Source organism: Mus musculus, chromosome 16 (genome assembly GCF_000001635.26).
Source record: "Mus musculus strain C57BL/6J chromosome 16, GRCm38.p6 C57BL/6J".
NCBI classification, from domain to species: domain Eukaryota; kingdom Metazoa; phylum Chordata; class Mammalia; order Rodentia; family Muridae; genus Mus; species Mus musculus.
This window is the reverse complement of record NC_000082.6, coordinates 25,847,837-25,864,549: the sequence shown is the minus strand read 5'-3', so window position 1 is coordinate 25,864,549 and position 16,713 is coordinate 25,847,837. Positions and strand designations below refer to the sequence as shown.

Sequence of the window (16,713 nt, the reverse complement as noted above, 5' to 3'; positions counted from 1 at the left end):
CCAGAGAGGGTGAGTCACATGCCAAAGAGCCCATAGTTATCTAGGTGACTCCAGCAGATTAGCTCTGTTACTCCTGTGGTCCTGTGACTACTGTATATGTTCCACAGGTCTATTGTGCTTCACACACACATGTGTAACCGAACCATCTGTTCAGGCAAACTTCAGTTAAACAATGTGCTATAGCTTCTCCTATTCACATCTACTATTAAAAAACAAAACAAAACAAAACAAAACAAAAAACAAAAACCATAGCATTTGTTTACATGTACTATCAATGCTCTGTCATCTAGATCAAACAATGCTTTATATAAAATGGGCTTGCAAGCATCACTTTCTGTGTTGAGGAGGGCAGCATGGTTACAGCCCCATTACCAAGCTAATTCAATGCTTTCTTAAATTCAAGATTTAAAAAAGAGATATATTCATTTTTTATGTGTATGGGCATTTTGCTTGATATATGTGCACTATGTGTATGTGGCAGAACCATGTATATTGAGATGGGGTTGGAAACAGAACCAATGGCCTTTGGGAAAGCAGCAAGAACTCTTAACTGCTGAGCCATCTCTCCAGTCCCGCATTCAGGATCTTTAAAGCGGTGACACGGGAACAAGAGATATTAAAAGAATGCTTTGTATGTATTTGATGACAAGGGTGAATACGGTGATAAATGCTAGATCCCACATGTTACCAAATTTGTGCTATGTCTTCTGCCCTGCTAGCCCAGCTGCAGGTCTGCCTCTGCCCTCTTTGCCTGCTTACCTGTGGTGGCTCATAAGGGACCAGCACGCTCTGCCTTCCCGTGATAGGATCTTCTACATACTGGGCATGGCTGTTCCCTTCTACTCGAATCAGATGACTGGGAGGGGCAATCTGTCCTGTGGGTCAGAAAAGGACTGACTAGTTAGTTTACACACCTTAGGAATCAAGAATATGGAATGAAATGGCATGGAAATGAATGGCGGTGGCCTAAGAAGCTGTCTAATGTCATAAGGAAACCTACATCCTTGAGCAAAGGAACCATAATGGTGTCTTTGCCCTTTGGCTATGAAGTTCCAGTCTATGAAAACTATTTCATAAAAGTGAAAAGCTAAGAATACCAACATATTCGCTGCAGCGCTGTTTATTTTGATTGAAACAATATCATGTGAAAAATGAAGAAAACCTCCAAAAATATTGTCATTTTGATGAAACATGGGCATTTAGGCAAACGGAGGATAAATTCTGCATGTATGGAATATTCTTTATGGTATATTGTTAAGCACAAAGCAGGACACAAAATGTGGATAAAAATTAATGTGTAAATCTGTCAGAGATGTTTGGTTCCATTTTTATCTTCTAAATCTTTACCCCTTTCGCCCTCCATGAAATTTTCATGTGGTCTCGCCAGTGTCCTAGATTCTGACATCCTCTACTTCCTGACATCTATGCTTTTGGCATTTTCTGGAAACCATTCTAACTTACAACCCATTCTGTACTTCCAACACTCTGAAGATTCCTTTCTGCTTCCAGTGCGCATTGCTTCCCTTTCCTTCATGGAATCCTTATGCAAAACCTACTTCAACCCTTGGAAGCTCTCACCTCTTCTATAACACTGTTGTTGGATTTGGGGCTCAGGAGTCTGGTATAGATGATACATGGATACAGAACTTTTAAAAGGTCCCCAAGGCCTCTCCCAGACACCTGTCTTCCTTTCCACTATCCATTTGCTTTCTTTTTATTTACTCATTGTTTGCCATCTCAAATTTTATTCTTTTTTCTCTCCTTTTGCTTTTCCATTTGTTCATTCCATTGATTCTTTAATGCTCCTTCTTTTGGTCTTCCCGAGCCTCCCATTCCTCTAAACTTGAAAGATCACTCTGGGAAAGGCACCCAAGACAAAGGCTATGACAGACATAACAACCCCAACTCGAGTATAGTTATAAACTCACATCTGGGAAAGGAAATTAATAAGTAATTAAATTACTGTGAAGGCCACAAATTTATTTACCATTATTTTTAGCCTAAAATCAGAACCAGCCTCTTTGCCATCAAAGAGCTTGAGTGAGTGGAGAGGAAAAGAATCCCAGAAAACTCAATGGCCTTACCCTCATTGAACTCACGGCTCAGCTCATGGTTAGGGCATCGTTTCACAACCTCGGTGACATGCTCAGCTTTCTTGTAGACAGGCATGGCACGGATAACAGCGCCCTGTGGGGGTGGGGTCATCACCTTGATCTGGATGGGGCATGTCTTCGCAATCTGGCAGTACAGCTTCTTCAGTTCGGTGGAATACTGCTTAGAGAAGAGAGGGCCCCACAGGAAGGGGGAAAGAACCAATATGAGATAATATTTCAAATCAGAAGGAGAAAAACACAACCACTTTTGAAGGCCCTTCTAGCCATATGCTAAGTTCTGGCTTGTACAAACGTGGCACATGTCAACTTTGTAATAGAAAGCTATATCTATTAATCAAATTGACACTTCTTGCTATGTTAATGGAAGGGAGGAGGGATAGGAAGTTGGGTAGTTGGGTTGATCTGGGGGAAGGTGGGGTAGGGGAAATGTATATGATTAAAACACTGTATGAAGTTCTAGGATAAAATTATCAGTGAACATAATAACACTATGAACAACTTTACCAGGGTACCAGAAATAAACAGGAAACAATGCTTCAAGCTTTCTGGTTAGATGACTATAATTTCCCTTGTCCTTATAAGAGAGTCATAGGAATTAGAGTTCATGAAACTTGTTTTTAAGATGGGCTATCTGGCAATGACTGAGGAGATTCACAGGTAAGCACCGCACCACAAGAGCTGCCCCTAAGTTCTCAACTTACTGTGTGGTTCTGCTGTGAGAGAGACCACACACAGAACCCAGAGAGAAGCATCTGTCTTCTACCTGAAATGGCCAGTGGATTAGGAAGCAGCTACTCATGGTTCTGAAGGGAGGCAGCTGTACAGATATGTCATATACCATGTGAGGAAATTGTTCCTTAATACTTATTTGTCTTCAGGGGTACATTCCCTGGGGATCAGCTGGTTTAGAACTGACAACATCTGGTGAAAAATGCCAAAGATCTAAGAGGAAAAGTTCTATCCTGTGTTGCCTCCTCTGGCTACCTCAGAATCAGAGTGGAAACTTTGTTTTTCTGATTGTCTTTGCATGTTAAACCTTATCACCCTAGCTTCCTGGACCAGTGCCTTGTGGTCGCTTTCCTGCTCACTCCAATGCTGAGGTAAAACCACCCAGGCACTAGAAATCACAGCCAAGAGTGGGCACCTAGTAACACATATCCAAACAAGGGTAAACAGGGACACAGGTTGCGGGCCTAAGCTGGCAGCATCCTCCTCCCAGAGAGAAAGAGACACAAGGACAGAGCCCGAACCACAAAGAGATTCATTTTTTATATGACCCACCCCAAATCTGACTAAAGGACAACACCTACTTTAAAAAAAAAAAATCCCATTTAAATGTGCTGTATTGCTTCGTTTTGAAACAGAATATTTATTTAAATAACACTTGGTTTTCTTCTGAGCATTTCAGCGTATGAAACTTTCAGTTAAAATTTCTTAGTGCTGGGACAGTATTGCGAAATCAGCCCTTCATGCCCACAGGCCAGGGATTAAACACAGTAAAAAGGTTTTTCATAGCTTGAAGTAAAGGAAGTGTGCCAAAAAAAAAAAAAAAAAAAAAATCCAACCACAAGAAGTTTCTTCTTGGGAAAGGCTGAATGGAATGTAGATGGATATTCTTGCTCTTGTGTTCTAAAATGATGACTTTACAGAAATGCTGTGTTAGGGCCTATTAAGAACTCGCGTCCATGCAGAGCACCAAAGAAGTCTGCATATCTATTTGTGTTTTAGTTGCACGAAATACTTTATGTAACCCTTTCGAGTGTTACAGAAAACATTATGAACCTTAGGAAACGTGAAAAAGTAAATAAACCTGTCAGCTAACAACCGAAGGTAACCAAAGTCTCCTCGTAAGCATTGGAGGGCTGTGAGGAAAAACAATGAATGTTCAGAACAGGGCAGGTTCCTGACACTGACAATCCACTGCAGTAATTAATGTACTATAAACCGAGCCGCAAAGACTAAAGTGTCCAAAATAATACTAAAAAGGAGTTCCGGGGCTGGGGTCCACATCAGTTGGTTGCCTGGTCTAACTCCCTAACAACATAGAAACTGAATGTGAAGTCACTGTAGGAAGATCAAGACTTTAACGTCATCCTTGATTACAGAGCAAATTTGAGGCTGGCCTGGGATAGGTGATACAATTGTTTTAAAACAAAACAAACAAACAAACAAACAAACAAACAAAGACATTCCCTCAAAAAAGAAAGAGAAAGAAGGAAATAAGGGAGGGAGGGAGGGAGGGAGGGAGGGAGGGAGGGAGGGAGGGAGGGAGGGCAGGCAGGGAAGGCAAAGTTGCAGCTTTGTCAACCACAGACCCTTATTCATCTTTGGGGGTGCAGGTTGGCAATCTATCTTTTGACTTTCAATAATGAATACTGTTATTAGAAAGTGAATCTCTTCTCAAAACTATGAGGAAGGGATTACTGGTCTCTTATCTGAGTCCCTGGGGCCAGAGGATTCAGTATCCAGAGCTGTTCAGGTATTACAAAGGGAAGAAAGTTCATGAAGTGTTTATCATGAACACCAGCCACAAGGAATAAATCCTGCACTCTATGACCTATGCCAGCATCTCTGCAGAAACCATCGACATCCGTTCGGACCAGGGAGTGACTTCTAAGCCTCTGAATTTGGGTTGAATTTAATCTACAGATGATTGTCCTACAAACTTAGAAAATTAAAACAGATGAAAACCATGTTTCCTTTTTAGAGCTATTTGAATTCAGAACTGCAGATAAGAGATAATGGACCTCTATCATTATCATCATCATCACCACCATCATCATCACCATCATCATTATCATTATCATCTATTTAATAGATAAGAAAATTAAGGCAAAGAAAAGCCTTGCCTGACGACACACAGGTATTGCACAGCTCCACATCATTTTCCTGTAACAATAGTTCATCTTTCTATTCTCTTGTGAAAGGGGGAAAATGGACTTTGACTCGTTTCTAATGTACTGCATCAGGGATCTTCTATGAATGACCTTCAAATGTATACAACTGCCAGTGTCATTGCCCTGGAGCTCAAAAGGGTTATTTTCTGATAACATAGAGGATATTATTCATTGACTGCAGTGCTTGCACAAAGAAAGCAAGTTTTGAAAAAACTCTGGGCTAGGAGGAAGGCTATTTGGGCTTTCTGTCAGTACTGGTGGCCTTATGGCTCTGAGGAAGGCAAGGGTAGCAAAGTCTCTTCTAACATGACTTGCTAAGGACTCGATAAGGAACTTTGCAATCTGGCCTACCCAATTCTCATCTCTCTTAAAGCCCAGCTCTTTTCTACTGTTCTTCCAACAGCATAATAGAAACACACACTCTCTCTTTTCTTCTTCTTCTTCTTCTTCTTCTTCTTCTTCTCCTTCTCCTTCTCCTTCTCCTTCTCCTTCTCCTTCTCCTTCTCCTTCTCCTTCTCCTTCTCCTTCTCCTTCTCCTTCTCCTTCTCCTTCTATTCTCCTTCTCCTTCTCCTCCTTCTTCTCTTCTCTTCTCTTCTCTTATCTTATCTTCTCTTCTCTTCTCTTCCTTCCTTCCTTTCTCTCTCTTTCTCTCTCTTTCTCTCTTTCTTTTTTCTCTTTCTTTCTCTTCCTTCTCTTTCTTTCTCTTTCTTCCTCCCTTTTTTCCTTCTGTCCTTCCTTCCTGTTTTTCTATGTGTATGTGTGTGTTTTGCTTGTACATATGTATGTGTACCACCTGCAGAAATCAGAAGAAGTTCAATTCCCCTGTAATGAGCTACAGATGGTTGTGAAATGCCATGTGGGTTCTAGAAACCAGTATCAAGGTTGTCTGCAAGAGCAATATGTCCTCTTAACCATGTAGCCTCTAAGCCACCTCTCCAGCTTCTGATTCAAACTTTTCAACCCAACTCTTTAAGCACATCACCTGTCTGCCCTCACAATTCAAGTGTGCTGTTCCTCATCTGGTATGATCTGCTTTTCCCTTTGTTCTCTACGTTCTGCCAGAGCAATTTAGAGATCTCCAGATAGCCCCACATCTGGGATGCTACCTTTCCATATTCTCCAGTGCTGCTGCAGAGTTTCCTCTTTGACCAAATCAAACCATCTGACCAGGGCCAGCTGTATTATATTGACTGCATCTGGTTGAACCCAAGACCCACAGTACAGAAGCTGTAGGAATGCAGAGACCCTTCTTTGCAGAGTCAAGTCTCCATCCCTCCATTTCCTTCACTGCTAGCAAATGAGTCCTGATGACACCATGATTTCCGTATGACTTTCTGGTTCTAAACTCAGTCTCTCTAACCTATCGTGATTAATAATCCCTCAGACTTAGCTTCCTCCTTTATCCCTTAGCAAATAGACTTGTCATCTTTCCCTGCTTTCCACATTTATACAAGATAGCAAAAATGGGATGTGGATTTACGTCAATATTTTTAAACACCATGGTGATTCATGTTGGCAAAAACTAAAATTTGAACACATACAGTGTTTTCAATATGATTCTTTGTTTCTGGGATTTCCAAAATTAATCTCTAATTTGATCTTCAACTCTGGCTTGAGGTTTCTGAACTCCAAAGCCTAATTTATTCATTTAAATTTTTTTTCCACGTAGATTTTTTTCATCAATCAGCTTTACTGATATATCATTTTCTGTAAACTCTAGCAGTTTTAAACTGTTTAACTTGGTGACTTTTGAAGAGTACAGAGTTGAATAATCAGAGTCACATTCTATATAGAGAAGAGCTCCCATCACTTCTCAAAGACTCTTTGCCTTTGTGACTACCCTATCCTCCAACCCCTAGTTCCAAGCAACCATCTGCTTGCTTTCCGCTCAATATAGTTTCATATTCGTGGAATTCCACACAAATTGGCAGAACATTACACAATGTCCTTTAGTGATACTGTTGAATAGTGTGCATGGATTTGCATATGCCATATTCTATTTTATCTAGCTGTGGAATTCTGCTATTTATCATTTCCTTATTTCCAGTTTTCTCTGCTAGGGATAAATTATGTACACAACTTATTGTGGAGACATGAATTTATGCTTTTCTGAAATAACTTATTTTTCTGGGTTGACCATGTACTGTGGAACCCTGCTAACTTTACTCACTTGTTCCAGCAGCTTACAATCATAGCAACTGCAAACAGAGTCTTACTTCTACCAAAGGCTAAAAGTCTAGGCCAGAGAGTCCTCCTGCTAGGCTTTGAGAGATCTTTTTCCTTGTATATGAACCTTTAAATAAACTGAAACGTACTGAAAAAAAAAATCATTAATTTAATGTACTGTGCCTATGTTTTAACTTAAAAACATGATGACTAATCTGGTCTTATTCTATCCCATTTATTAACACCAACCATTCATTTCTTTTTATCCACACCTCACTGTCTGTCTCGAGACATGAGAACGTTTCTTCCTTTTGTTAGTATTTTGAGAGAGAGCCTCTCTGCTGTGTTCTCTCCTGTGTGTAAGGTTTCCCACAGTGAGTTCTGTGGTATTTTACCTCAGATACTGATCTAACTCTTCTGCATTAAAAATAATGCCATTCCTTATGCTATTTACATCTCGTTTAACAGCCTCTTCTCCTCTTAGCCTGTTGGCTTGTCTTTATTATGTTTTTCGTCAACAGTTTAGTGCCTATATTTTATTCATTTCTACAGAAGCCACCTTCTAAATACTTTTTTTTTGAATTCCTAAGATATTTTTTTGACGTTTTATCTTGATGCTCTTTAGTTAATGTTGGGTTTCCCTGCAGACTCAGAATTTGTATGTACTGTCGTCCAAGAATCCACTAAGATATAGTCAGAGCTAATGTGGGTGCCTCCTTTTATGTTTTTCTATTTGTGAAAGCTTGCACGACTGCATACAGACATGGGATAAACAGAAGAGGCAGGACTTAAAGCTGGTCTTTTGACTTCTAATCCAGTAATTGTTGCCCAGAATTGTTTGTCAGACAAGAGTCTGTTTCCTGGCTTTGGAACTGGATCCTTCTCTCTTTCACAAGCCTGCTTTCTTAACTCCAGGGCTGCCTTATGTTATTTTATTTTATTCAACTAGAATTCAACCCACCTCTCCTCCATTTGTCACTGACCCCATTGACTGAGCCAGGTCTTGGTTGACTACTGAGTATCAGGGGCCCTGTGTGAAAGACGGCTTATGCATTCTGTTTGATTTTAAAAAGAGGAGAAATAAGCGACTGTCACTGTTTTTGTTAGTGTCTTTTGTTATAAATAACATTTCCTGATGCTCTGTGCATACCTTTTATGAAGGAAACAGAGGACTGTACTGTGCTAAGTCCACACCTCTTCCTCATCTACCCATCTTTTTAGTTCTTTCGCTGCCCAATTTTGGTTCTTGATCTTTACGGTCTGAATTGCTGCAGTTGGGCATCAACTTTTTCTTTCCTATCTTTAAGATCACTCCCACTGAGAACTTTCCCTTTTCTACTTTCTCTGACTGCATTTACCTCCCTACCACCACCCACCCACATTCAAGCCGCCAGCAAATGCATCCACAGAGCTGATTAAAATGCATCTGGAAACACAGTCCTTTTCCCACTTTCCACCTCTTATTCAAGCAGCTGCATCCATGTTCCTACACACAAACATCACTCATTAACAATGGAATGGAGGGAGGAGAACCAGATGACATGATACAGAAGGGGAAGTTCTTTATAACATGGGTACTTAATGAAAGATGTGAAGCAACATAAAATGCTAAAATGCTGGAAACTACCTGGGCATCATAAGTGACTTGCTTTTTCTGTTCTTAATCTTCACAGTGGTTCCTACTGAGCTAAGTGATACACAACTCTATTCCTGACTCTCAGGAGGTAGAAGCAGTTGGGTGGCAACTTGTGTATCCTGACTGGGATACACAAGGACTCTGTCCAAAAACAAGCAAATGGGAATAAATCTTAATTGTGATGCTTAATTTTAATTGTTAATTTGATTTGATTAAGAAATTACTAGGGGGTTGGGGATTTAGCTCAGTGGTAGAGCGCTTGCCTAGCAAGCCCAAGGCCCTGGGTTCGGTCCTCAGCTCCAGAAAAAAAAAAAAAAAAAGAAGAAATTACTAGATTAGTAACTCACACCTCAGCTGCTTGAGAGGACACTGGTAACCATCATTAGAGCAAGAAGGCTCTGGTCTAAAGGAAGCTTAATGTCCTGAGGCATGTGGATAGACCATAGATGTGGCACTGTGCAAGGCAGGATCCATTTGGAAGAAGTAGAGCACTGGGGTTGTAATCTGCCCTGGCCAGTTCCCATCATCTATATGCTGTTTCATGCCCACAATTGTGTGACACGTTCTACGACGCACTACCTGCCGTTATGGAGGGAAACCTCCAAAACCATGAATTAATCTTTTTAAAAAGATGTTTCTGTCAGACATTAAGTCACAATAATAATCAAAATGATTAACACACTATATATGTTATCAGATACATTATTAAAAATATTAGTTCTAGATATGATGTTAAATATGTTAGCTTAATTATGTTAACTAATATATTGTATTAAATATATAGATAGTGTGTGTGTGTGTGCAAGCACGCTCACACTGAGGATGAAATGCAGCAACTTGAGCTTGTCAATGAGCTAAGTCTCCAGCCCCCTAATTCATATTTCCCTTCTGTAAAGGTAGGATGAGAATCATTACCCTGTAAAATTGTGACAGACCTGCGATTTCAGAAGCCACAGAACACAGAATATTCCAGAGCCCAGAGGAAATACTATTATAATGTTATGTCCAAACCTTCTTCTCCCTTTAATTTTCAGATATTAAATCGCCATAGAGAGGCAATGCTCATTCATTAATTCAACAGATCTGTATCAGGCACGTTCCCTGCACCAGGCTCAGTCTTGTAGCAATACCCTTTCCCATCAAGAACTTGGCTTAAAGGAAACACAGGTATTAAATTAGTTCTCCAACTTTAACACACGTTCTGAGGAAAGAGCAGAGATAACAGACGTGCAAATGACAGCACACTCCATCTGGAAGAAATGAAGGCATTCCGAGGCTAACCCAGGTCGTCTGAAAGTAGATGCAGATGTCCCCACTTTTGTAAGAGATTTATATACAATGTTCTAGTTATAGAGTTTCCATAGGAAAATCAGCATGGCATTTTTTTTTCTGAGACAAGGTTTCTCTGTATAGCCCTGGGTGTCCTGGAACTCACTCTGTAGACCAGGCTGGCCTCGAACTCAGAAATCCACCTGCCTCTGCTTCCTGAGTGCTGGGATTAAAGGCGTGAACCTAGCATGGCATCTTTAAGGCCGGCCCCCAATTCTGTCTCTACCACTCAGCCACCGTACCTTAAGGCACTGTCAACTTCAGATATAACCTTTGCTAAGTTTTTCTTAGGAAGTTCCCTCCAGCAGTCTTGAGCAACAGGATCAGATCATTGGGTCTAGCTACTAGATTTAAAGATGAGAAGTGGAAGCCCCAGGGAGAAGACCTGGGCAGCCCGACTTTGACTTGCAGACCAGTGGTCTTCCTTGGGTATCACACAGCTTTAGAGTGGAGGCCCAGGCTTGAAGTACTGTTTGATAACAGTAGATTTAAATAAACACACAGTTACAAGAACACGTGAGCACAGAAACTAGACGGTTGCTGAGAGATCATATTGTAGAAACATCATCAATTTTCAGAAGGTGACAAGCACACTGACATTTACTTTTGTGTCACATAGCTGCTTTGATTTTCTTTTTATCTGGGAGTTGCACTTTTATTCCCTAAATGTAAGCACATTTTCAAACTGGAGTCAAAAGTAACTGTAACGTAAAACGTCCACTACTAGCTGAACCACCTATTCCCCGGCTCCTGGGATGAGTCAGCTGCTTTCTGCTGATCCTGCTGCAGACTTAGGTGAGGCAGCAAGGGCAGGTGTGGCTCTCTATGAGGGCCTTAACATGAAATCCTGCAACTGAAGGCTATCATAGAGAAGACAGAGAGAAAAGGAAGAAAGGACATTTGAAATAATTTGGTCCCAGAAGTAAAAGTAATTGACTTCCCCAAAGAAGTTGAGAACATGTGACACCCAAAGTAGGTGTAGACAACTCCCATATTTCCCTGAGACTTTGAATTAGTCATCCAGATGGAAAAATGTGGGTACTTAGTGAGGGGATCTTGCAGAAATATACAATTATTATTGTTGTTGTTGTTATATTGTATTTATAATGCATGTATGGGACTCAACTCTCTGCCACAGTATGCATGCACAAGTCAGAGGACAACATTATGGGGTCAGTTTTCTCCTTCCTCCTTTGTGTGGATTTAGGGGACTAAATTAGGTCAGAGCTTGAGCAGGTGATGTCTTTACCCACTGAGCTACCTTACCACCCCATGCATAACAATGCCATTGGGACAATATATCCTCATGTACAAAGCTCATGCCTGAGACCTGTATGGGATTATAAAATGATTAAAATAATAATGTAATAATAGTTTAAGGCCACTTATAATTTTCTGGGAGCTGCTTATAGGCTGTGGTTTGAACAGGGTTGCCAGTGGTTATTCTACTTTGAATATGTTATCATTGATGATGAATCTCAAAAACAACAACAACAACAACAACAAAAAAAACCAAAACAGTTTTCAGGGTCGCACTACTCAAGTGACTTGTAAGCATGAGATAAAATGTTGGCAAAATCACTTTAGGAACACACAAAAGACTGGGAATCAGCATGTGCATAAATGCACACATAGGCATCTGTAATTCTAATCTCTGTTCATGCTAAAGAAACGTCAGCTCTTGGTCAGAAAGGAAGAGCCTGATTTCATGTTAAGGCTCAACCAAATTCCTCCTAGGCAGTCACTGGAGTTTAAATACCAACATGAAGAAATTATTTCTCCAGTGGCCTGGAAGCAAGGTGCTGGATAGCTGGTGGCTGAGTTAAATTCTCTCATGCTATACAATATCCCTGGCCACATAGAAAGGGAAGCTTTGCAGAAGTTTTGTTTTGTTTTGGGAAAGAAGGGGACAGGTTTTGGCATATAGAGAGGAGATCTGCTTAAAGCCAAATATCATGTTCAAATAAAATTATTCCAAGGGATTTGGTGAAACAAGGGCAGATTCAGCTCCTTTGCTTAATAATATGTTGCAAATAGAAGGGAGGGTCAGAAATGCATTCCGGTGGTGAGGACCCCACTGGCAGCACCTGCCTCAGTGACATTCTATATTACACACCCTTGGCTGCAAGACTGGTAATTCAGTATAACACAGAGATGCCAGCTAATCTCAGCACACACCTGCATGTGCTCTCAGCAGCTCCCTTTCCCACAGACACAGCTAAGACCTTCCATCCCCACCTACATCAAAACAGCACAAAACCCATGATATGTTATCTCCTTTGTTACTTTCAGGAAAAATATAATATATTGACCTCAATATAGGTGGAATGAACTTCCCTGCAAGGATTATCAATAACCTACCTCATCATTTTTCTTCTTAATGGAGCCAATACGTAATGTCAAAACTATCCTAGAACCTTCATTCTACATCAACCTACATCTGTCATGGTATTTTACTACAAGGAAATATTCTAACATTCTCTTTGAATGTAATACTACATACATCATGACTCATTGGGAGGTAATCTACCCAAAAATGTACCCTTTCCCTTACTAATATTGGAGCAAATCACCTACCCAGAGAACGTGTCTGAATCTGAAGAAGAGGGGAAGAAATCTAATGCATACATAAAAACACCAATAAAGAGAAAAGTCTCATTTTATTCCTTGGATTATGAGCAGATTCAGGTTGATTTAGAATTAAGAAAGAAAAGCATCCGACTTTACAAATAACCCAAAGGATAACTCCCCTTCACTACGAGGAAATGTAAGATGAACTTCCAATTCCTGGTTTCCCTTTGAAGAGACCCCAAAAGCATGCAAGAGGTCAACAATATTTCGTAGTGCCTCAAGTACCCCAAAGCACACAACAAGAAAAACAGGCAGTGTCCGCAGCAGCCACAGCCACACATCCCAAATAAGCCCTTAAGAGGGCAAGTTTGAAGTCTGTCTCCAATTGTTTCAGTGCTACCTTGAAGCACTCAGTGACCAATTCGTTTTTCCTTTGTAAACTATATCCTTGAGAACAGCCATATTTATAATGGTAAGAATGTGGTAAAGTCATAATTGGAATTAATACAAAAGAAAAAAAAATCACAGAACCCACACAGGGTTGAGGGAGAAGAAAATTAAGAGCTGGTATGTGGCGGGATAACAGAGAGTCACACACAGCAGACTGAGATGGAAAGAAGGGGGACATACATGACATGACGACCTACAAGTTTTCATCCAGGGTTGGGAAATTAATCCTTACATCTGGTTTACTAACATGCAAAGGCACTGTGCTCAGCCACACAGGCTCGATCTGAGAAAAGCACATTGAGTGACAAGAGTGTATGAGTACATTAAACTAGGGACTGTATTCCCTAAAAACTCATTGGAGAAACAGTACGACAGCATACACATCCAGGAATAGATTTTGTTTTTAAGAGTTTAAACAAGATTCAAGATGGTGAGTGTTTTATGCTGCACTGTTTACCAAAACACCAGAAAGGAAAAGGGGACAGAGAGGGAGTGAGTATCAGAAGTGTTGTTAAAACCCAAAATATCTATGTAGCCCTGGATGGTCTGGGAACCACTCTGTAGACCAGGCTAGCCTTAAACTCACAGAGATCGGTCTATCTCTGCTGGAGTACTGGGATTGGGCAGTGGTGGCACACACCAGAAGTGGAGGCGGAGACAGGTGAATCTCTGTAAATTCGGCATCGGCCTGGTCTACAGAGTGAGTTCCAGGACTGTCAAGGCTACACAGAGAAACCTGTCTTAAACTCCCTCTCCCTCTGCAAAGAAAACAAAAACAAAACAAACAAACAAATCCATCATGAAGCAGCTACTTATGCTCCTGGGAGGATCAGGCAATACTTTATTTTTTTCCTTCCTGGAATTAGGAACAGGAAGCCAAGGGCACAAAGTCTCTACCTTCCTACTGACTTTCTGAATCGTATGGACAAGATCATTTCGGACCCCAACTTCTTGAGTAATATGAGTTGTTCCACCTTCAAGCTCTATCTGCAGCAGAGAAGAAAGGCTTTGGAAATGAGCTCACACAGGCAGATCGCTGGCTACCATAATCTACTGGCTCTGTAGGAAGGGTCAGGCTGGAACAAATCCCTACACTGGCCCCACAGCCACCTGGCAGGGACTCCTTCTCCCCACCTCTCTTCCTGCCACAGTAGTCTAGCTGCCAGACATGTACGAATTGTGCTCTTGATAGTTTGGGGGGGAAAAAAAATCTTTCCTTCCAGCACTTTTCCTGACAGCCCCAGCCAAAGGGCAGCCTGTTGCCACCTGTCAGTTGTGGGGATTAATTACCTGAGCTGAGGCTGGGAGCGGCACATTCCTCCTGGGGCCTCACCCGCAGATGCAGATATTAAGCAGGTGGGCTGTCTGCTTTCTCCCTACTCTGAAGACCAACCAGTGGGTCCACTGCCCGGCAGGTGGGGATCAGGGGATACTGGTTATGTATTCCGTAGAAGCATTTCCAGGGAGAGGAACGTGCCCTGGGACTTGACTGGAGGTCATAGCCAACTCTGTGGCTGTGTGAGGGCACCCACCAATGGGGAGACAGCTTTGCCTTCGCAGCTGGAGGGAAGCATATTGGCACCAGCCTTGGGCAGGGGCAGTGGCTGGGGTGGCGCCTGCCAGCCTCCTACTTGCCGAAGGATATGAGTTTGGAAAGCCAGTTAAGAAAGATTTGACATACTTGCTTGGTGATTTTGCAACCTTCTCTTCAGCAGAGTGAAATGGCCTCCTCTGTCTAGTCTCGATGGCCAGTGTGTTCCCATGTTAGCCAGACCTGGCCAGGCACACGGTCACAGTCACCTTCTCAAAGCTGACTGTGGCAGGCACTTGTCTTCGGGTGCTCAATACATAGTTAGCTAGTTTTCACGTATTACCACAAATCATATTCACCAGGGCCAGAAAGCTAAAGAGAGGTGAATTGCCTGCCGTGTGAGCAGTTAAATGTTCATACACTTTAATAACTCAGAGGGCTGAGAGGAAAGTTTGAAAAGATTCTCTTCTCAGTGCTGACCAAACATTTGCAACTAGTTTTCCTCTTTAACAATCCCAGGTATTTACCACAGTGAGGATGAGAAGAGCAGGTTTCAACAGTGAAATTCTTCCACTCTGGAGTGTTAAGGGGAAGAAAAACTTTACTTCTCACTCCCTCCCCCGCCCCCCACCGGACCTATTCTGTTTAATTCCCTAAAGAGTGAGAGGCTCGGAGAAACCATCACACAAGGAGTAAGTGAGAATTTAAAACCCACAACTTCTCATTTGCAACCTTATAATTGTCTCCTGTGAAACACCTGTAAGTCCTCAGGATGACAGGGGAGGGGGGCAGATAAGGAAGCTCCATGGAACGAGAGACACACAAGTCTTGCCTTGCTCCCCTCTCTGCCCTTCCCTCCCTCCTTGTGTCCCTCCATCTCCCAACCTCCCCCTCTATCCCACCACCTCTGTCAGTCACACTGTTTCTCTTCCATACACAAGCTGCACAGCCATCTAGGACAATGGGTCTCAACCTTCAGCCACTTTCTTGATAAACTAAGATCAGGCTGAGGAAAGAGAAGGGGCAAAAGGTTTGGGGGTTATTTGAGGTCACTTGGGAATCTCAGAGTCAGCCTGAGGGAAAGGAAGGACATTTTCCCAGCCTAAGGGCAAGTGATAGCTAAGTGGTTTCCAACTGCCATGACCCTTTAATGCAGTTTCTCCTAACCCCCCAGCCACAATCTTATTTCACTGCTATTTCACAACTGTACTTTTGCTACTGTCGGGTCATACACTGCCACAGGGCTGTGTCTTTTGCCTAGTCCAAGACAAAGCCTCACATCTGAAGGGGGAGGCTTCCCTCCCTCTCCTTCCATGCTGCTATAATAGAACTCGCTGCTTACACAGGCATACACTCTCTCTTTTCTAAAATGCCTCCTGGTAAACTAATTCCTCAATCTCTGCCTCCTAATGAGAACAATATCCTTTGGAATAGAAATGGGTTGAAAAACCATTTGATGCTGGGGGCTTCTATAGCTCTCTTCCTGTGTGATAGACCAGGCATTTCTAACAACATGATACTATAGTCATCATCAGCACTTTTCTCTTTCCTTGTAGAAGTACTGCTTCTTTGAAGTTCCGTCCATACACCTACTCTAAAAGGAGTCATGATCATTTGCTGGTGTCTGTGGGGTATTTGTCTTTTCTTAGTAGAAAGCTGGATACGCCCTTTAGATGAGAGAAAATATGTGATTATTACCAAGGATATGGAAGCTAATGGCATATAATTGGTGTTCACAGAAAGTGCCATCACTCACTAGTTTATAGATCACTTCAGTCTCCTGTTTATTTAACTCTCGGGAATAGAGGTTTCAATAGAGACTTTGTTTACAGTAGCGTAAGGGTAGAAATTCAGATTTGAATCCAGGGCATTAACTATACATACCTTTATACAACATAAGCACATCACACAATGTCAAAGCCATTGTTCACGTTCATTTATAGATCCCTGCTGTGATCAAGTTACTGTACCACCTGCTAGTGTGAGAATACATGCAGAGTAAATCTCTCCCCTACCTT

General features: G+C 41.7%; 1 protein-coding gene across 11 annotated transcripts in view; it reads right to left on the bottom strand.

Annotated features, from left to right (window-relative positions):
* Window positions 1-16,713, bottom strand: part of Trp63 (transformation related protein 63) — a 208,326-nt gene that overhangs the window by 27,539 nt on the left and 164,074 nt on the right. For all 11 annotated transcript variants that reach the window (XM_006522000.2, XM_006522002.1, NM_001127259.1 and 8 more), the window contains 2 exons: window positions 2,085-2,271; window positions 760-875 (listed from right to left, as the gene is read on the bottom strand). In XM_006522000.2, coding sequence (XP_006522063.1) covers window positions 760-875; window positions 2,085-2,271 — 303 coding nt within the window. The remainder of the gene's footprint in view (window positions 1-759; window positions 876-2,084; window positions 2,272-16,713) is intronic.